The sequence below is a fragment of the Zootermopsis nevadensis genome, unplaced genomic scaffold (assembly GCF_977971745.1).
Source record: "Zootermopsis nevadensis isolate Lab colony 2312 unplaced genomic scaffold, Znev_1.0 Znev_ptg000029l, whole genome shotgun sequence".
NCBI lineage: Eukaryota > Metazoa > Arthropoda > Insecta > Blattodea > Termopsidae > Zootermopsis > Zootermopsis nevadensis.
In genome coordinates this window covers 981211-1003884 of record NW_028259161.1, presented here as the reverse complement: position 1 = coordinate 1003884, position 22674 = coordinate 981211, and the positions used below count along the sequence as shown (strand labels likewise).

Genomic DNA, 22674 nt, shown 5'->3' with positions numbered 1-22674 from the left:
GTTTCACAGTCGAATAAAACAGCGTGTATAGTTCTGTTTCTAATCTCAGGAGACTAGATGTTTATTTTCGGTAATGTCGGGAGATAACTGAGGATTACGTTAAAACCGCTGCTTGTATTTAGAAATGCGTTAATCGTGTGGTTTTATTTGGATTCCGTCTGCGAGTTGCAGCAAACTTTTCTCATTACAGATAAGGCGACTTGTGCAGTTAACTGTAATAATGTTTTTAATTTCATGCAGAGTCTTCAGGAAAAAAAAAAAAGAAACATGAGGTGCGCAGAGGGGACTGCTAATGGGCGGGGTCTCCTGCGCCTTCCTGAATTCAATATTTGAACTTCTTACATGATCAGTTTTACTAAATATCAGCAGCAATATCGATATTTAAGCTCTGTTTCTTCTCTTCACTAATCAGTTCAGGCGGTCCACTTGCCTGCACTTAGTGTTTGATACTAGCACTTCAGCTAATATTTAAATTGAGAGTATAAAGAGTCTGCCGACGTCACTAAATATATTCCAAAGCTTTCAAGTTCTGTGAGTACTCCCATCTACTAACACGCAGAAAGAGTTGGAATAGTAATATATTGTTACACTCATATACCCATTTTTAGGTTAGTTCCACATACCTTATAATACATAACTTAACTTTTTGAAATATAAAGCGTTAAGTGAAGCTCCGATTATAATTTCCAGAGTCTATAATTTAAACCACCGGCAATGTTCTTTTAATTACAATAATTATATTTGTAATCTTCTTTACAGTTTACAGCTTGAATTTAAAGTGTTACGAAGTCATGTACATGTATGCGAACGTGGATATTTATACCCCCCCCCCCCCACAATGTGCTGAGATAGCCACGTGTGTAGACAAGATACATTTAATATCACTGTTATAGCCGCAGTATAACATTGCCAAAAATCATTATCGCTTGATGCTTAATGACTCATACATAAGAGCATCTGCACGTTGTTGAACAGAACGTAACGTAACGTAACCAAGCATTTGCTTGAAACATTCATCAGAATGCTTTCGACATCTAGATAACGTCTGTAAGGATTTTCATTAAATTTGGTATGGTCTTCGTGTCACAAGTGATTACTCCATACTCATACATTTTGAGTTTGTACACACGATAGCACCAACGTGGCTTTTGCTTGAATTCGTGAAGTTGAATTATAGTCATTCTAACATGCATGATGCCATGATGATTAAACTAACTTCACCTAACTATGAATATAGAGAAGGTAGGTTCATATCCTCCCGTACAGAGGACGACAGTAGTGGATTCTCCGGTGTTTTTATGATGTTTTTTTTTTTTGGTTTTAATGTCCTTTGATGACTTGGATGCCTACATTTTTAGCAGGGATTTTATGTCAATTTTTTGCATTTCATAACTGATCGCTTACAGAGCTGTATGAGTGCTCTTATATATTTATTTTATCATTTAAGTATTATAATCCGTACTTGGGTGGATAAGTTGAAATAATTGCACGATTCATATTGTCCAGTGACAGAGACTGACTCTTTCTAAGGGGCCCAACAGAGTAGGTATCTCTCACCTGAAGACGGAGACAGAACTAGAATCCGAAACGTCATGGTTTTAAAGAACAGGCGATGGAAAAAGTCCTGGCAATGAATAATTTTAAGTGTAAACTACCGTCATCAAAACCCTTTAGAACTGAATATAGAGAAAGGTGAGTTCATTTATAGTTACAAGAACAAAAATTGTATAGTAAGAGGATAGCACCAGTAGATATATTTATATTAGAGATGTGGTCTTCTGCATAGAAAACCTAACTCATTAAATGGCTGACTGATTGAATTCAAGCTCGGTACATTACCACTTTTGAACTGCAGTGTATTCTTCAGTAAGCCAAACAAATTGTTATTGAGATTTGAAGAGCTTGTCGTTTTGGTTGTTATGCCGCGTAGTCTTATGGGTAATTGCCTACAAAACTGCATGGTGTTATGATCCAGAATACTACAACCAGCAGATCATTGACGGACAGTCTCATCTTCGCCCACAATGTAGGACGTGTTATGCAGTTACACGCTTTATTTTCAGATATAAGCAAGCTCTAAAATCTTATTGTAGTACTAAGTAACTGAGACTGCGATGGTTTTTCCAGGTTGTTATTAAATAACTCTTGAATGCCGAGAAGAGTGAATTACCTCATTGAGAAGTTCAAAGCTTGAGATATGTAGCTTAACCCTTTCCACCCTAGATTTTGTTTAAACAAACCTTCTTCTGTTGCTGTATTTGTGTAGAAACATGTGATTTCTATTGCAAGGTCACGAATTGTTAACTTTAAGTGCTTAGAGATTCTTTCAGTGATCGTCTCGAGGAGAAAATTATAGTCGGAATAGCCAGTGCTTTGAGGCAACATATATCATATTTCTCACGGAAAGGGTTGAGTCCATTAGTGCCATATAAATAAGGTGAATGAATATTTTGAAAAAATCTATGAGCGTTCTTTTGAGAAACACCCACATGATCACCTGCCATTTGTTTGTTGCATTTTGGGTAGGGGAAATGCAAAGAATAACCTAACCTAACCTAACATACTAAAAGTGACTAAAATATGTTTAAAACTGTTGAGTTTAAGGTAGCAATTTATAAATAGATGCGGATGAATTCAGACACGGAATTGTGTAAAGCTGTTATAAGGAAAGTTGCAAGTGAAGTTGAAGTTGAAGTCAACTTGTGTGTTGCACTTGCAAAATCTGCGCGACAAATGTCTGATTTTTGTTTGTTACTGCTGCATGATAAAGCATGGTAGCATTATTACATTTTTCCTGATATTAATATGTCTGCTATTGGAACACACAATGTTTCATCTATTTAACAAAAGCAGTTTCTGTTGGAACAATTACTAATCACTAACAATTCTACATATTTCAGAAGCACTCTAATTGGGCATCTCTCTTCCTTCTGATGACATAAAATTTATATGATTGTGTATTTATGAATTGGCTTTAATAAAACAATGTCTTTTTTTTCTTCTCAACAAAGGGAATTCTGTTTTAGGGAAGGAGGAAGAGAGGCAAATGTTTCAACAAATGCAAGCATTGGCACAAAAACAGGTGGATAACATTTTGTGACATAATCATTAACTTAATTTCTTATTATCGTTTTCCCCTTTCATTTGTTCTGTTGTTGTTGTTTTCTTTTGTTCTTCAGATAGTTTATCTCTGCACTAGCACAGTGTTCTTAATCTTGCATTAATACGTTTTACTTTGGTTGTGACAAAGCAAACTTTATTTCTTTGCAATTTTTTTGGTGTTGTGTTTAGTGGCAGAGGCATCCAAGAATATTTAGTTAAAAGACTGTTAGCAAATTGATACAATAAATGGATGATTTTGAAGACCAGGAAAAATGTATAAAGTGAATATTCTGGTAACATAAACAAATGCTACAAGAAAGTAATTAACAAAAACATTGTAGTTAATATAAAACATTGAATAATAATTTCTATTGCTGAGAAATACATTAAATCCTGAGTGGGGTTCCAAACATTTTGTCTCATCCAGACATGTACGATTCGTGGTTTTCATGGCGGCGAGTCTGAAGACGGCCGTCTTCTGGGTTGCGCCACGTGGCCTGGTAGAAGTTTGCCGACGTTTCAGAGGTCCTTGCTGCCTCCATCAGCACCCTGATGGTGGAGGCAGCAAGGACCTCTGAAACGTCGGTAAGGTTCTGCCTGACCGCACGGCACAACAACCCAGAAGACAGGCGTCTTCATCCAGACGTGATGCATTGAGTTGTGATAAAATGAAAACATGTTTTGCTCTATATGACATAGATTTACCTCTCTAGCTATGTTGTGCAATAGCTGCCCTCTCCCTGAGCTGCCTACATTTAATGTAATAATGAATTTTAGACTTAAGATCTTTCACCTGTAAAGTAAGTTTTCAAGACATGGAGAGAGAGAGGTAAGACAGCTTTATCTTGAGTCACTTGTACTTTTACCCAATGTGAATCTAGTCCTGCCAAGTTATGACGGAGTTTGTACTTAACATGGTTTTTGTGTTTGTTGCCTGATTTCTACTGAGAGGACCGTCATCCTGGGGATTTTTTTGTAGCCCTATGCCAGAATGTGAGTACTATATGTGGCTAATGGTACTGTGTGTTTCCATGTTACACAAAATAGCTGGTTCACAAGTGCCACCAAAAGACTGTGTTATTTTAATAAAATATTCTTGGATGTCTATGCCAGCCACAAGCACATTAATACTTGTACTGTCTTCTAGGTCCCCTCGCCATGCTTTTTAGACCCCCTGTGCCCGCCTTGCACCAGTATAATGCCAAGAAATATTTGCACTCTGATTTTTTATTTGTTTCTCCCTGCCCTATTTACTTTATGTTGCTTTGGGTGTTTGTAGGTGGTAAAATGCTAGATGAAGAGAGAATGGAGTTTGAGTTGATGCAGGCCAGACTGATAGAGAGTGAGGATAGAATGCGTCACTATGAAACTCTAGTGCGGAATCGAGACCAGGAACTCACTAAGACTAAGAGAGTGAGTACGCCGACATGTAATGAAAGTCAGGTCAGCAGGAGCCTGTGTATATGTTTACATATCTGTTCTAACTTGATGCTTCTTGTGCCGCTTCAAGTGTGACTAAAATCCGTGTGTAAGTCCAACCGGCACAGTATTGCAAATTGTTTGGCGTGACTCTGTTTACTCCTGGTATGTTGTTGCAGTTTACAGTTTTATATGATATCGTATGTAAGTGATACCTTAGTCATTCATGTCAGTTTCTGATTCGTTTAAAAAGTCTTCATCTTGTCTGATCTAAAGAGAAAGTGAGAAATTAAAGAACCTGTAGCATTCACTTGGTTTCAAAAATGTTGAGGTTAGGAAAAACCCAAGCATATAATCTTTGTTGGATTACGTTGTTTTGGAGCCACCATGTGCAGTACAAGTGAGTAGGTCTCAATTGACACATCCCTGTTGTTGCGCTTGCTTGGCTTGTCTTTTGTTTAGCTAAATTGTGTCACAGTGGTACTGGTACAAGCTAAAATGTATTCTTCAGTGTACCAGTGTCTGTCTGAGGGACACATTGTACCATTGTGTGTACTAGAGACATGTTCAATGTACGCCTATGATGCTGAATATTTTCTTAAAAAGTACATTGACATTTTATCACTTTTAAGAATTGTTTCTTAAAAGTGCATTTAGATGCAGTTCAGATTTTAAAATGGCTGGATATGTTTTAAATAATATTTATAAATACATATTATTCCACTTATTTTACTATTTCCCTTAAACTTGTCACTATGTTAACAAGTGGAAGAAAATTCTGGAGATAAAGAATAATGTGAAGGCAAATGAAGGACAGATACAAGAAACACACTTGTGAATGTCAAAACCTTTGTTTTGGGACCTTCATTCAATATATTCTTTGTTCACTTTCAGAACGTGTTTTGAAGCTTTCCTTAAGAATGATTAACATTTTAGCAGATGTGCAGTCCACGTTCCACTCACGAACTTGGGATAAATTTTTTGAGTGAAGTCCTTGGGGACGTGATTGGATTGAATTCACAGTTTCTAGAATTTGTTGCTATGACCAAATTCTTATAAAAGTTTAAATCCATTCTGTTCGCAAATAATTACATTTTTTTTTCCAGTTTTATTTCCTCTGTTTTATTGTCATTCTTCTTTGTGATTATCTGTCATGTGTCTCATTACATGTACATGAAAAGAGCAAATAAGTAGTTCACTTACTACACACTAGGGCGCCTTCATTTTATGAATATGTTGTAATCGTAACTGCTGCTGTGCTGTGTTTTCTTTTTGGATTGCACGTGTATCTTTGAGGTAACTGGTCTCAGCTCCGGGGTTAACCGACTGTTTGCGTGTTAATCTCACAAGGCACAAAACTTTCAGTTACTAAAAGTACATCATGAATTTGAATTCTGTCATAAGGGCTAGTTGCACAGTGAAAATCTCTGTTTCCTGATCTTGATCCTTGGACTGATTCAAAACTGTTGGTAGACCTGTGTCTCCATTTTGCTGTGTCTGTAAACCAACACTTTGCAAACAACAGGGCTTTAGTATCTTCATGTAAGTTGTTTGACACAGGAGAGAAAACAAATAATTAACTGTGATTGAATGCACTGTTGTGTGCAAAATGTGAAATGAAATTTGCAGAGTGTTAGTTTACACTCCAACCCATAGTATTTACTTCTTCTTTTTTCTGTTTTAACATATGTGTAGCTTGTATAATTGTTGATACTTAAAGAAAGATAGCCAGAAGAAATCTTTTAGAATAGACAAGCCCTAGAATATACCCAATTATACAGTTACTGTGTTTACACATTAATCTCTGAGACTGGTGTTTACAATCTGAAAAGATTAAATTAATTTACCTAACTTTTCTAATTAACTAGATATTATATACTGATATAAATATCAATTTACATGAAGTATTTTAAACTCTTCCTTATATGGGATATCACATTACAACGTGCTGAGTATATCAGTTTGCTGATGATGTTACAGTTTATTTTTATTTTAATATAATTTTTTGTATCATACTTAGCCATAATAATTTAATAATGCACGTAAATTCTGCTACACTTTTGTTACAATAACAGAGTAAAAGTTAAAACAGCTGTTGCTTGTTATAATCTTGGGGTAGTTGCCCTTATCAATTTACTGAAAAGTGACAACTGAAATAATCAGGTCAAGAGGCAGTTCTCAATAATAGATACTATTTAAATATGCATGTATCACTTTCTTTTTTCTAAACCAGTTTAGGCTCATTCTCATTTGTAAACTGAGACAGATATCTGATAAGTTGTTCTGTTAACTGTCACTTGTCTGAAAGTTTCAGAGGCTTTATGTCGAAGGAACAAGGTTCATATTTGTTTACTTCTTTGTGGTTTATTTAGTGATACTCATGGAAAGGGTATTGGTCAGTGGGCACCATTATGTAAAGCTCTTCCTTGTCACAGTCCAGTAGGTATTCCTTAGTAGCACCTGAAAATGAAGACCAAGCCATCATCCAAAAATTCCTGTATGATTTTATGCAGACAATGGAAATCCATTTTCACAAATCTTAAGAATCACATTAACTGTCCATTCTAATATTCCTTACATAAAATTTTGTTCCAAGATTTGAGAGGGAATGGCTTTTAGTTTGTCTTGTAATTATATTTTTATGCACATAATATTTTAACTTGTAACTGATTTGAAATGCCATTGATTATGAACCATCTCCTGTCAAATGTCAAATAGGCACCAGCATTCTTTGCTTGAGTGTAAAGAAACCAGAACATGAAGTCAATTACATACACTCATGTAGCGGCTAGATTAAAATTGTGTGATGCTATGCCTCCGCTCTCCTACACTTTTGCATGGCATGGCGTCTGTTTAAACATCAGGGACAGCTTTATTTGTTGTGACCCGTAGTTTACGTCTAGCCACATTAAAACTGTACTTCTGATTTTCAGAGAGTCAAATTTCTAAAAGGTGCTGCTAGAACAGTTTGTTCATCTGTATGTAAAAATAAACTGAATCCAAATGAACCCATGTAATGAATTATCACCAGTACAGTAAAGTATGTACCCTGGTTTCTGATACATGTGATAGTAACTTAAAATAAAGCAGTGTAAACATGGTAAATGTATATGTGGTATCACAGGGCAAGAAATATAGTAGCTGAGTATTAGATTCTTTTAATGAACTGAGAAACCATGCCATCCACTTGTGGTGTTTTAGAACCAGAAATCATGACTTTCTGTATATATATTTTTGTGTCCTCGAGACAACATAATGCTGACATGGGCAAGTAACTTCTTATTCTCAGCTTGCAGGCTTAGTAGTATGGGACAGATGTAACATTCCCAAGATTGACTGCAATCTAACCAAATTGGCTTAATTTTAATCAACTTTAATGAATGAAGAAAAAGACAAAAAAGAATATAACTTAGGAACTGTTGCTATAATCTTACTTTTGAATAAGTCATATCTTGTTGCTGTAAATCTGTATCAGTACTTTGAAACATTAACATTCCATCCATACTTTTTCTTCAGTTTTATAGATTACATTAAATCTGTATTTTACTGATTATTGTTATTATGCATCATGGTATCATTGAAGGCAGCTGATTTCAGTATTTTGTGCTGATTAAACGAGTTTGTAGTCATTCATCATATTATGTTATAAAGCTAACTTAGAGTTAGCCTTCAATTACATTATAGATGAAGTTTACATAAAGGTATCTGCTTACAAGTTCTCATTCATGAAATTCTTGATATCACCATTTCCAGTTTACACTTCAATAACAGAATACCTTTCTTTTTCCAAGTTATAGTTTTCATGGTGTCCCATTTCTAAATTGTGTTTGTCTTCATATTGCAGCAGAGAGCATGGTTGTTTCGAGGACTCTCTCTCATCGTATATGAGGAAGTAGTGATCAAGTAGCCTGTCATAGACTTCCTGTTAATCCATTTGTATATTTTGCTTGCTTATAATTCAGGAGTTAAAGGCCACCAATGAGACTCTTAGAGCACTGCAGATGCAATTAGAAAAAGCATACACTCAAAATTCCAGTGGCCCCTCTAACAGTACTCTGACGGCAATTCTGGAAACAAAGGATGCTCGCATTGCGACTCTGGAGAAGGAGGTGGCTCTCCTGGAGCAGGAGTTGGATAGGATCCGCGAGACCGCGGGAATGGGAGGGACGGTCCGGGAAACCCTGATGAGGGGCACTTCCCCCATTCCCCTGATGGACTTGATGATGGATCATTGTGCCGCTACTGCAACACCTAGCTTGCATAAACATGATTTTAGCTATAAACGACAAGTAAGTTTTTAAAAAATTGAACAGATTGGTTTCATAGGTCGTGACTTGAAGAAAACCCACATGTACAATAAAAAAAAGATTGAAGCATAAAATATTCTTACATTCACATTGCAAGTGAAGCCTCAGAACTTTTCTTTTGGATGTATTTTCTAGGATTACAAAAGAGAGCTGAAGGAATGGAAATGGCTGCCGCATTGTTTAGTCTTGTGGTGTGTGTTCTGTCTTTTTAATTACTTGTGATTTGCAAAAAGGGACCAATTTAACCAAATTTATCATCTCCTGGTTGGCAAAATAGCACTGTTACTGTTTTACTAAATTTTGTTTCTTCTTTTAATGTATCGGTGAAAGTATGAAACCTTGTGATACACTTGTGGCAGCCTGCAGTGGGTCTACCTGACATTTTCTTGCAGTAATTTCTGTCTAATTATTTTGAATAACATGTAGTTACAAACTGTGCATTGCAATAATATGCACACATACTGGAAGTCAACATTGCCTGTGGTGCTCTGAAATTAGGTTCTACAGATCTATAACTTGCAAAGTATTTTCCTCAGGTGAATTACCATGCAAAATGTTTCCCTTTCTCTATAATGCTGAAGCACTGGCCCACTTTATTCTTAATTTTTACTTCCTGGTCTGAATAGAAATGCTTCATGTTTGTATTACAGATAAAATTATGAATTGGCACATTGTACTAACATTTATACATAAATTTCAATTGAACATTATATAATACTTTGATATGCAGTATAGAATTTGTCTAAGATCATTCACATTTCTGGATCAATTTCTAGATAAAGAAGCCATCTTCACTAACTAGTCCCTTTGCATCCTCCTACAGGAAAAAATATTTTTCATGCACATGTACAGTGCACTGTAGATATTCTCACTTAGATTCTTGTGTTTTGTTTTGTCTATCCAAATTTGAGAGAAACATTTTCAAAGCATATATATAATAAAATCCTGTGAAGCACATGAGTTTTTTGCATCACACCCACCGGGAAATGTCATTGTACATGGTGCATCTAAGTAAAAATGCTGAGGATTTTAAATTCAAAGCAACAAGGTTTATGGAATTCTTACTTGATTCCTTCTTGCAGAGTTCTTGGAAGTTTTGCATCTTGTTTTCCTGTGCCATCTTACAGAACTCTACAAGTTCTGCATTTCTTAGTTCAAGGTATCCAAAATTTTCATATTATTCAGAATTTTATTCCTTCCAGTATTACTTTGCAAAACTTTTAGAGGTTCTTTCATGTAATTTTTGTAGGTACATGTTCATGTAATTTTTAAATTTAAGCTACAGTCTGCATTATGAGTCAGCCAAATAGTGTGTAAGTGGTGTAGCCTCAACTTAGAACTGAGACTGTATAATGTGCTGGATGATGAGGCCTGTTACTCATACATACTTAATATATTCATAATTTTGAGATGCTTCCATCTGTAATAATTTTTTAAAAGTACATGAAATACTAAGACGCCCCCACATGTTACTTGGAGAACTGTAAAAGATTTTCCTCTTGCTCTTCAGGGATCTGAAAGCTGTACAATTTGCAAGTTGTTGAGTCTGTTCCATTGTTCTGTTACTTAAAATGTGGCAGAAATCATGTGTGTATTGTTTCAATGTTGTCAAAGTTACAGTAATTTGCAGCTACTCCATTAAACAATTCATCCTACTTTAAGTATAAAAAATGAATGCTTTAATAAAACATTGTATTTGATAATAATGTTTATATGCTGTGGCACAATACCATCTCGCAGAGCTCTCTGTTCTGAAAACTGCAATATTTGAAGTAATTATATTTACACCACAACTCCATCAGTTTGTAAACCACTCTTAAAGGTTTACAGGACTTTTTTCCAAACTATTTACTTCTTTGGAGCTTCTTTATAGTCAGGAATACTTTTTTACTTAATATTTTCTTGTGCCACTCTTAACCCATTACAAGGTTGAAACGCAGTCACTGACATCAAGCATAACTCAACAACTGGGTTCCTATTTGCGCATCACGTTCTTTAATGACTGACCCTCATCTTTTTTTTCATTTCTTTTCCTGCCACTCCAAAATATGGCGGCATTGACACACAGCTTCTAGATCGCAGTGGAAATACCAGGCTAACATTTTACCACCTTCATTGCGCTGTCTGACTCACTCTCTATCCCTTGCCCTTAATAGATTGTGTCTGTTTCACTTTGCAGAAACAGCATGTGTTATGACGGATAGTATGTAGAGCATTGCCTTGCATGCCTTAGCAGAAACTAAGTAGCCAAAATGAACAGAGTATTAAACTTTTGCCAAGTCTTGCATCCATTCTATAGTATGTTGTTGAAACTGGATTTATGTCCTTTCAGAAGTCAGCATTTCAAGTTTAATGGAAACAGTTAATGTTAAAATAGTAAGTTTGCAAATTTGCTTATATATATCTATTAATTTGGAATGTGTTATGGCTTGTTTGTTTATAGATTTTATGAATAATGAGCAGAATCAAGTCACACAAAGCAGTCTGCACATCGCATGAACTAATTAGTTGTTGTGTTGTTTGGAAGAATTGCACATGTTATTATTTGTATGTAAACATAACCCAAGTGACCACGTTTTTACATGATCAGATTCCAGAAAGAGTATATTTGGTGCCCTTTGCGTTCACATGAGAATTGCAAGTATACATATTAATTGCACTATTATTTTTAAAAAACATAAATTATCACAGCTGATATTTAGTCAGTCTGTACTTTATTCTGGTAGTAAATAAGTCCATCAACTATATTACTGTCTAATGGTAATTAGAATAATACCACTACAAGTTTTCCATGAATAATCCAGAATATAATGCAATAAGTTACGAACTGAGTCAGCTAATTAAGTTCTTAAATGTGGGTAAGTTATCACATAAAGTGTTAAAAAGTTTATAGTGCAAAATTATGAAAATTTCATAGTGCAAAATTGTATAAATTTTAATTATTAATGTATATGGATTAAATGAGAATTGTTTAAATATTACATCCTTCTCTATTATATTTGCTTGGCACTAGCTATATACTTCTGCTAGTCTTAATGTATTTTGGAATCTGTTGAGCTTTGTCATTTTGGTTTTGTGAAACATTGTTACTTCACAAAACTTTTACTATATTAGGTCCACATTTCCCATCTTAATGTATTCTGGGCTCGGCTCTGCTGTTCTTCATGATACTGGATCAGTGTAGAAAGGAGTCATAATAATTTCCTTGTTACAAAGCCAATCTAAACTTTCAATAAAAATGTATATTTACAGACTGATATAGAATATTAACCCTGACTTGATAGGTTTCTTCTTAAACTACATAACCACACAGGTCTGTCTCTGTCTCTTGCTGCTTTTTCCCATATCAAAAAATATTCTTTAGTCTCATGTTTTTTCATGTTCACTGTGATGCTGCTGACAGGTTATGGCACAACACATGTTGTTTGAAATTCAGATTATATTTACCTTTCCTTAGACAAATATAAAAATATAACTCCAGATGCCTATCATGATTTTCTTTGAGACAATTGTAAATATCTCCTGATGAACACTTTGAAGTAAAATCTTGTAATATTCCCAGAAATTGTCAGAATTTAGTATTGTATTTATCCCTTCAGTATACAGTATGTATCATATCAAGGGCTGTCTTGGCAGTGAGCTGCTTTATGAAGGGGTCAGAATAGTTTGGAACTGAGAATTAGTGTCAAAGCAGTATGTAACCATAGATGACTCTAGGCTGTGGTTTTGGTGTAATAACAGAAGTTATTGCTTTTCTTGGAAACCCTTCCTTTCCCTACAATGCTGCACAGTTAGATGAGTTCCGAGCAGAGATCCAGAGGAGAGACCAGGAGATCTTGGCAATGAGTGCCAAGATGAAGACTCTTGAGGAGCAGCACCAGGACTACCAGAGACACATATCCGTTCTCAAGGAGTCCCTATGTGCGAAGGAGGAGCACTATAACATGCTGCAGGCAGATGTGAGTGCAGAGTACTGCGATCTTTATTGTGCAGTTGATGCTTGACTATTTGATCAAAATATTCCCTGAATATTTAACACTCCTTTCACAAGAGTTTGCTTTAGACACTATCCTGAGCCATTTGGTTCCAATCCATGTCTCTTCTATTTTTAAACAAAATTTTGGATGCTCTTCTGTTTTCTAGTATCTGTGGTACATGTTCTACCCACTTCACCATTCTTAATTCAGTCATCCTAACAAAATGAAGTAAGGAATGTAAATTAAGACTGTGTCCATAAGCTTGATGTGTCTGTGTTTCCCAGACTCTGTTGCAGATGGCTGTATTCTGGGATGTTGCACTGTGTAGTCTGGTAGATATTGGAGCTTACTGCTTGCATCATCAGGGTGGTAATAATGTCAGTATATACCAGACTGCATGGTGTAACATCCCAGTCGACAGCCATCTTTATTCTTCTCGCCAGACTGCATATTTATATGTTTGTGTCTTCTTCTGTCTTTCTGATGATGTCTCGTTGTTTTGTGCAGGTGGAAGAGCTGAGGCAGAGACTAGAGGAAAAGAACCGCCACATCGAGAAGAAGACACTGACAGCTACTCAAGCCACGCAGGAGCGAAACCGGCTCAACAATGAGCTCAATGAGTTGAGGGACCACATGGACATCAAGGACAGGAAGATCAATGTTCTCCAAAGGAAGGTGGGTCCTCTCTTTTCATGGTTCACTTTTCTTTGTTACCTTATTCAGAATTTCTACATTTTAAGTATTATTATGGGGTTTGTTATGTATTCTTCAATGTTTCTTCTGTGACCCTTGACATTTGTTTTTGAGAATCTATATTTATGGATTGTGACAGAAAATGGGTGCCTTTGGCAAAAACAGTTTTCTGTTCTGTTCTGGATTTACCTATTCATTGAATTGATTACATTCAGTCCTCACTGCAGTCCAAGGCTTATTCTGAAAATATTGTGTTCATTTATGTCTTGAATCTCAATGACTGAAGTGTTTATATGAAAGTTTATAACTTAGCACTTCTACATTTTTATACATTTTATACTGGAATTAGATATACATACAGCATTCATCCATGCAGATCTGATATGTGTTCAGATGCATCTGAAATGTGCATGGCTTATTATTTTGTTTTGTATTTGGTTACTCTGTTTGGTTTGTCTTCCTGTGTCATTGATCTCATGGTAAAAGATTTCCATATTGCAATCAATTTTACATAAGTCAATATCAATTTATGTTAAATCTTATTTAAACTTCCTCACTTCATTACTTCCAGAGTCAGGACCCATTACAGTTCTTTTTAAACTTTCATAAATTTTCAATATAGATGGGCATTTTATTAAGTAAAATGTAGTCACATGTAGTATTTTATCATTGTAATGAAACATACAGTTGACATGATAGGGTCAAAATATATTGCTCAAGTACATTAGTGTAAAATATTAAATTATATAGTCTGGCTGATATAGCAACTGCTAATAAGATGAAATTACGATTTATTTTAAGGTCACAACAAGTGATTCATTTCATTCAGTAAAGAATCATCATGTTTCAACATTACATTAAATTCTTAAGATCAGAAGGATAATTTTGCAGTATGGATATATAACTTTCTTTTCTGATGAAGATCTTATTGGATAAAATTAAGAACTCTGAATATAAAGAAAGCATTGAAAGTGAGGATGTTATACTTTTGTTTCTCCATTTTACTGTATTCTTATTTCATCTCACTGTATAAAACATATGTTACATTTTTTACATGTTATAATTTAAGTTTCCCATATTTGTCATAAGTATTCATACTGTATTTTTATTTGTAGGTGTAAGTTACTTTTGAAGTATATTGTCTTTTGCACAATTAGTTTTATAGCATTAATATTAATTTATGCATATTTACACATCATTATGTTTATATTACATCCCCATTAGACCTGTTGTACAAATTGCTGTTCATGTATTCTACACCTTTGTCTGCTTCATTTACTATGTGTTTGTTTTCCTGATTCTGTTGCCGTTGTGTTGACGAGTATTTAATTTATTTCTTATCCCATTCGATATGCATGTTGTTTGTTTTGTAACATATAAATTGTACCAGTATTGTCACTGTATCAATAAACATTTCTTTCAAAACTTATTTTGGTCTTTTTATTTCAACATGTGTCATACTTTCTGAGCAAACACAATTTATTTTGTACATTATTTTTCTAACGCACATGCTTGCTAGTAAGTAGGATTCTAGTTGTTAAATGTACTCAAGTTTTGGAAACAGCAACACTTTTGTGGACAGTGGGAAGGATGCATCATAACTCTGTGTTAATACCCACATCAATTTTTTTGGTTATTGATTACATGACTAAGCCAACACAGCCAACATAACTGGATAAAACAGAATTAGCTCTAATGGCATTTTTCTGTTTCAAATAAATCTGAATGACTGTGTTGGGTAGAAGTTTATGTTTCTGGAAAATGAACCCCTTTACAATTTTTGGAAACCACTGGACACATAGTGAGCTATGGTGTGGCACTTGTTAACCACTTTGCAGATTGAGAACCTGGAGGACCTTCTCAAGGAGAAGGACAACCAGGTGGACATGGCCCGTGCACGGCTCACTGCCATGCAGGCACACCACTGCTCCTCTGAAGGAGCACTTTCCAGCCTGGAGGAGGCAATAGGAGACAAGGAGAAGCAGATGAATCAGTTGCGAGAGCAGCGTGACAGGGCAGAGCAGGAGAAGCAGGAGGAGAGAGAGCTGCATGAGAGGGAGATTGCCGAGTATAAGATGAAACTCCATGCACTAGAGAGTGAGGTGGAGAAGCTGGGGGCACGCCTTGAGAGGGCCCAGGTAGAGAAGGATCGTCTGGAAACCAAGTTGGAGAGCTCGCAGTCGGAGCTCGGAAAGTCTAAAGCTGAGCTGGACAAGGCGGCTAGTGAGGTTGGCCGGAGTGGAGCAGACTGGGAGGCTGCCAAGCAGCGGCTGGCACGTCTTGAGCTCGAAAACGAACGGCTCCGTCATGATCTCGAACGCTCACAGACCACATTTGGCCGGAGTACGCTGAGCACATCTCAAGAGCTGGATCGCATCCAAGAGCGTGCTGAGAAGTCATCAGCAGAATTGCGACGCGCTCAAGCAGAGCTGAGGGTTACACAGGCTGACAATGAGAGGGCTCGTGCTGAGGCTGCTGCCCTTCAGGAGAAGGTGGAGAAGTCACAGGGTGAGGTGTATCGCCTGAAGGCACGGCTCGAGAATGCTCAGACAGAGCGTGAGAGCTTGCGAGAGGAGTATGACAGGGCCCAGACAGCAGTTACCCGCCTTCATGCAGAGCGTGACAAGATTGCAGCTGAGCTTGACAAAGCAAGAGAGGAACTTGAGAGGAGTCAGGCTACTCTTGGGAAGGCACAGCTGCAGCAAGACAAGCTCCAGAACTCACTGGACAAGGCCCAGAGTGAGGTGGACAAGTTGCAGGAGCGCTTTGACAAGTCCCAGGCTGAGGTCAGGAGGGTGAGTCACAAATAATACTCTGGTTATACATACTTAGCACTGCATGACTGTAGCCCTTATGGAAGTTGTACTCTTGCCTTATTTCAGAGTTGTAATGTGTTTCTTACAGCTCCAAATGGAAAAGGAGAAGCAGAATTATGACTTTGAGAACATTCAGTCACAACTGGACAAAGCTCTTGGTCAGGCAACACGCCTCCAAAAGGAACGAGAAACTGTTCAACTTGAGGCTGACAGGATAAGGGACAAGTATGAGAAAATACAGGTTGGTTTGTTTCACATAGCGCATTTTAGAAATAGAAGTTGCTAAATAAGTATGGAAATGGAGCAAATCAGAGTCAGTTTGGTCAGAAAAATTATAAAGAATAGAGTCTTTTCAATACTCATTAATTAGTAGTTGTACTCTTTGAACAGTTCTGTCTAATCACCTAATCTTGCCACTTCAGGGTTATGACTTCACATAATTCATTTTTCCTGTCCTCCAAATGTAATATGACAAAATGCTCATCCCTCCACTCTGGTCAAATTTGGTCACAGATAATATTTCTGTGCAGTGATTCACTCCATATAAGAAGTTGTTTAATATGAAGCTCAGAAGAAATGATTCACTAGAATCTCACACACACTTTATGTCTCCTATGAATTGTTACCGAACTGTCATGCTATGTAGCCTTGTAGGTGGTTACCAAAGTTTCAGACAAATATATTGCACTCATCTTCCTAGTAGAACTTCTTAGGTTTCTACCCTGCATGACAATACAGTAGATCACAGGTCACATTTTTGCCACCATACTAGCCCAGTCTTTGAATTAATTCTTTCTTACAATATGTAAGGATGTATTGTGTGATTCCAGAAACTTATTCTTAACCCAAAATAACTTGAGCGTCTAAAGCATAATATGCCATAGACCTATATGATTTACTGTTTGAGTAAATAACATGAGTACACACATAATCTCCTAATTTATGTACTCTTATCTAATGTAGAACTGTGATATGCTAAGACTGTTTTAATATTATGCACAACATTTGTCAGGTTTTCTTTCCTTAAATGCAAAATCTGTTTTTCTTTAAAGAAGTCTTAAACTAAAAATAATGCTTATTTAGACATTGATGGGACGACTACAAAAGGAGAAAGATGGATTTCATGAAGAGTGTGAAAAGCTACGAGAACGCATAGAGGTGCAACAGAGTCAAGTATCGAAGGCACAGAGAGAACGTGAGAACATGGAAACTGAATATGAATTGATAAAAGAGAGGTGGGATAAGACTCAACAAGTGCATCAAAAACTTCAGGTAACAAAACTTAGGATCAATAATAGTTTGTTGGACTAGTTATAAGGTAACAGAGTGGCATGAAAATAAGTAACTGTTCATCATGTGCCGACAAGCACAGGACAGAGAACGTAGCTTATTTTGTACCATCCTTTGTCCCCCATGTGTAGCACATAAATGTGGCTTTTCTTACACTTCATCTTTTCAGAGGGGCATTCAAGTTTATTTAGACATTATTTTACTCAATTATTTGCAGTAACCTTTTCTTTCTTGTTTAATTTATGGAAAATTTTAATTCTTTCTTTTCATGTGTGTTTTAACATCATGTGATGAACAGTTTAATTTACTAGCTGGGACTCTTCAGCTTTACTCACATAGTAAGTGAGATAGGTTCCCCTGCTTCTGAGCCCTTCACATTTTGCAAATAATTACAAATAGAGAAAGATTATATCCAATGGTCCCTGGTGTGCTGTATGATATATAATGATTATTCAAGGATTTAATTTATTTTCAGATGGAACGAGATGATGCCTTGACTGAAATTGAAATACTGAAAGATAAGGTTGAAAAAGCTCAACTTACAACACAAAAAGCAATAGACGATAAGGATGCTACAAATAAAGAATTTGAAAGGATACTTGAAAAGTTTGACAGGTGAGAAATACGATACCCTAAACATACCATTTAACCCGTATTTTGCCAAGATATTTTATGTAAAGAAATTGCATTATGTTAGAATGTAAGTTTAATCATTCTCCTATATCTGACATATTTTCTGTTTTTAATTTCTGTGTGCATACTCATGCAATATAATATGAACTACGCCAGTTGTAACATGGACACTTCAAAGCAGTTGCAGTAGACATTTTACATTAGTACATAAATTGGTATTTTTGTATTTAGACTGACTTTTGAGAATGGCATGTAAGAAGTTGGTTTTAATTATTTTGTAGAGGGTTGCTACAGATACGAATTTTTCCTAACATATCGCCAAGTGATGTGGTTTAGAAGGGTATGTTGTGATTTTATGTAACTCTGCAGGTTTTCCTGTATGTTTTTGTTTTGTACAGAAAGGGTATTCTGCTTTTATGCTGTTGTCCTGTATGAGAATGTATGTGATCCCTGATATATTACTAAAAACCAGACACCAATCTAAAGTGTCAGTCTCAAGGAAATTTACATTATCAATTAAGTATATTTGGTCTGTCTTTAAGTGTTTTCCTAAGATGCTTCTTGACTCATATTCTGAAGTGTTTTATAGAAGTTCTGTAATATTCTCTTACTTTTATATCATTTGAATGCTGAATATAATTTAATTTAATTTTTAAAATAACTTGGTCTTTAACATTGTAAGATATTTGTTGTTGTGTCCTGAAATTAGTGGTGATCCAGACAGAATGCTGATTATTTTTGTCAGTTAACAACATACCATCCAAAATTGTCATTCATTCACTGTGCACTGCCACTGACCAAGTGTGTCCAACTTTTACTACAATTGAGTTTTCAAATTTGGTTTGGTAACTATAAACTCTGATGGTTAATTAAATTATTATACCACTGCTGTGTCACAGGTCTCAAGGTGAGATCTACCGCCTGCAGAATAAGTTGGAAGCTGCTGAGACTGAGAAAGACCGGTTGGAGATGGAGACAGAAAAGGCCCAGCTGCTTGCAACCAAGGCTCGGGAAGAGCAGCGAAAGTTGCAGGATGACTTACAGCGTGTTCAAGAGACATATGACCGTGCCGCACTTCAGTTGGGACGCACCAAGGAGAATGAGGAGAAGTTCAAGGAGGAGATGGACCGTATCACTGTTGATCTGGATATGGTCCGTGAACGCTATGAGAAGTCTCAGATAGAAATGCGCCGCCTACAGAGCGAGCGTGAGAAGTTCCAGACTGACAGTGAACATCTCACTTTTGAGCTGGAACGTGCACATGCACAGTATGGGAAGGCACAAGCCAGTAATGAAAAGAACCAAGAAGAGATAGCACGCTTACAAGTAGAACTTGAGAAAATGTATGATAAGCATGATAAACTGCAGACAGAGCTACGAAAGAGCTCAGCTGATGTGGACAGGTACCGCACAGAGGCAGAAGGACTCCGTGAAGAGGCAGAACGATATGCTGCCAGGATGGGCAAGTATCAAGACACACAAGAACGGACTAAAGAAGAACAGGACCGCCTCAAGGTAGAACTGGAACGCTTGAGGGAGAGGTTGGAGAAAACAACAGTTGAGCTAGAGCGGGCACGCAAGGCAGAACAGGAGGCAGTGAGGCTGCGGATGGATCTGGAGAGGGCAGAGGGTGTACGAGGTAAATACCAGTTTGAGCAGGAGAAGTGGTCTGTGGAGGGTGCACGGCTACAGGCTGAATGTGAGAAACTGCGTGAGCGACTGGATACCAGCCAGCTGGAGTTACAGCGTGCTCTGGTGTCCAATGAGAAGCAGGAGGAGCGTGTGCATGAGCTGCAGCTGGAGCTGGAATTGAGCCGTGCAGAGGTGGGCAAGCTAACTGGTGGCCAAGAGAAGCAGCAGGGTGAGCTGGAACGCCTTCACATTGAATGTGAGAAGCTGCGAGACCGCCATGAGAAGCTGCTCGCACGCTCAGAGGGCCTGGAGAAGGAGAATGAGCGCCTCAGGATAGAACTGGCACAAACAGACCGCCACAATGAGAAGAACCGCTCTGGCCTTGAGAGGTTAGAGAAGGCCCAACAGGCCAGAGACCATGCTGAGAGCGAAGTGAACAGACTAACACGTGAGCTAGAGAAGTCACAGCTCCATCTTGGGAAGTACCAAGAGAACAATGAGGCAGCGCGCATCGAGTTTGAGCGCATGGCCACTGAACTGAGTAGGCTGCATGAGAAGCTGGAACGTTCACAGGCTGACCTTCGGAAAGCTACAGAAGAACGAGATCTGCTTGATGCAGACAGAGAGACACTCAAGATGGAGTTGCAGCAGACCAAAATTGCCATTGATCAGCTCCAGAGTAACCAGCAGCGTGTACGACAGGACTTTGACCATAGGTCACAAGAAGACATGGCCAAACTTCAGCAGGAGCTGTCTCAGGCTAATAGAGATCGGGACAGAATGGCCTCCATTCTTGAGAAGAGGGACAAGCAGGCTGAGAAAGTTGATAAGCAGATGAACAAAATGGAGGCAGAGATGAAGCAGTTGACTCTGGAAAGGGATCAGCTGGTGATGCAGTTAGAGAAGTCACAGGATATGCTGATGAACTTCCAGCAAGAATTGCAGCAGTCAGAGTCAGAGCTCCAGAGAGAGCGTGAAGAAGTACGGAGGATGAAAGGTGATCAGCGCCGCATGCCTCAAGATTTGGACAGAGGCAGCAAAGAAATTTTAGAAAACAAGGATCGAGAGATTGGACGACTGCAGCAACAGGTGCAGGCTGTTCAGAAAGAGAAGGATAAAGAGAAGGACCGCTGTGAAAAGTTGGAAAAGGTTCTTCAACAGATTGGTGTTCAGGGAGACCTGGAGATTGAACAATGGCGTAAGGCGGTAGAAACTGAACGTGTCAGGGCAGACACAGCTGAAAAGACAGTGTCAGAATTGCAGAAAAGAATGCAAAGTACAGAGAAGCAGATGCAAGCCATGCAGCAGCAGATGGCTGAAATACAGCAACAGGCCAAGATGGCAGCACCTGGTGCAGGCAACAAGGAAGAGATTATTAAAATGCAGAAGGAGTTGGACAAAGCACAAGAAGACCTGAAAAATGCAGCAGTTGAACGAGAGAGGTTCCAGGCACAATTGGAGATGCTAGTGCAAGAGCTGGAGAAGAACCAGGTTAGTTGGAGGATTGCCCAAACTTCAACAGGTGTACTTCCATGTGTGTTTGTTGTGTGCCTGACATATTATCATTGGACAAAAAGCTTGCTTCCTTCTATATATTTTCTTTGATTTTAATGTGCATACATTATTTGTCGGTGTTTACTGTATATCCTTGTCATAAAGAATAATTTTCCGTCTCTCCTGCGCGTGGTATTACCACGTTGCTCAATTATGAGCATTGCATTTTTATTAGTAACTTGGATGGTTTTTAAATTTTTAGTTCATTATGATAAGGCTGTTGTTGCAACTAAGCTTACAATTTATGAAGTTACCCCAAAAAAAATCTGGCACACTTTTAAACGTTGAGCATTCAACTCAGCATGCTCTGCACTGAACCTGTGTCCTTTGGGCATATCCTCCAACCCACACTAGTTCGTATGTTTATGTATGTCCTACATCACTGTTATGCAATGCACATGGCAGCAAAATACAAGGTGGTCAAATATGAACACTTTTTGTTTCCACATTTTCTTGCACAGGCCATGTTTCATGCTATTTTTTTATTGTTGAATTTTACCTACATTCATTCATATGTGTTATTGTAGCATGATGATGACATTGTTTGTTTGTTTTTTTCTGGAAACATGCTGGAGCCTTTTCATTATAATGTGGTGCTCTTTTTAACATGGGTTAAGAAACAAGTTTCTTTTAAAAATTATTTCCTGTGTTTGAATGGACCTTGTTATAGCTATCTGTTTTCCTATATTGCTGTTTCTATGCGCACATATAGCAGGGCTTCAGTATGTTAAATGTTTGTCTATACATGAGCTCATTTGTGGGAATCATGATATGTCATAATTTGTTTAATTTTAAAATCAGCTTCATGGACAGACCATGTGGTATTTTACTTCTCTGTGGTGTACATGTATGGTAAAATTATATGAATGTGTAATGGCTGTATTATTATTTCTTAAGATCATAACAGTTACTGCTTTAGATAAATGTGTGTTGATGGGTAAAGTATCTGTTCTGTGTTACCAAGTAGAGTAAAAATATGTTTATTTTATCTTTTGTGATTGTTTGTTGCAATTTATGTTCAGTATAGGTGTGATTTCATACAAGCTGCTGACAACGGTAAAATTTTAGTATTATAATTATCATTATCATAGTTATATAGGCCTATAAGTAGCTATTTATATATTTAGTGACAGTAAATGACATGAAAAATGATGACAATAAAACAGTGGAATTATTAGAATGAACCTTAGGGAAACCTGGAATAAATTTTTGAATCTTAGAAATATCTTTAAGGAAAGGAAAATAAGCTGA

At 37.2% G+C, this 22674-nt stretch overlaps 1 protein-coding gene across 18 annotated transcripts in view; it reads left to right on the top strand.

The window, feature by feature from the left end:
* Positions 1 to 22674, top strand: part of brp (ELKS/RAB6-interacting/CAST family member bruchpilot) — a 114488-nt gene that overhangs the window by 65565 nt on the left and 26249 nt on the right. For 8 of the 18 annotated variants that reach the window (XR_015537715.1, XR_015537714.1, XR_015537713.1 and 5 more), the window contains 9 exons: positions 4382 to 4545; positions 8484 to 8810; positions 12620 to 12787; positions 13313 to 13480; positions 15337 to 16293; positions 16403 to 16555; positions 17398 to 17586; positions 18080 to 18219; positions 19137 to 21360. Coding sequence is in view for 4 of the 18 variants with exons in the window: in XM_087358263.1 (XP_087214389.1) it covers positions 4382 to 4545; positions 8484 to 8810; positions 12620 to 12787; positions 13313 to 13480; positions 15337 to 16293; positions 16403 to 16555; positions 17398 to 17586; positions 18080 to 18219; positions 19137 to 21360 (4490 nt within the window). In the remaining 14 variants the exon portion in view is untranslated. Of the gene's footprint in view, positions 1 to 3011; positions 3083 to 4381; positions 4546 to 4587; positions 4687 to 8483; positions 8811 to 11160; positions 11205 to 12619; positions 12788 to 13312; positions 13481 to 15336; positions 16294 to 16402; positions 16556 to 17397; positions 17587 to 18079; positions 18220 to 19136; positions 21361 to 22674 lie in introns of those variants that run through there. The other 10 variants (XR_015537716.1, XM_087358261.1, XR_015537719.1 and 7 more) reach the window with 9 other exon arrangements.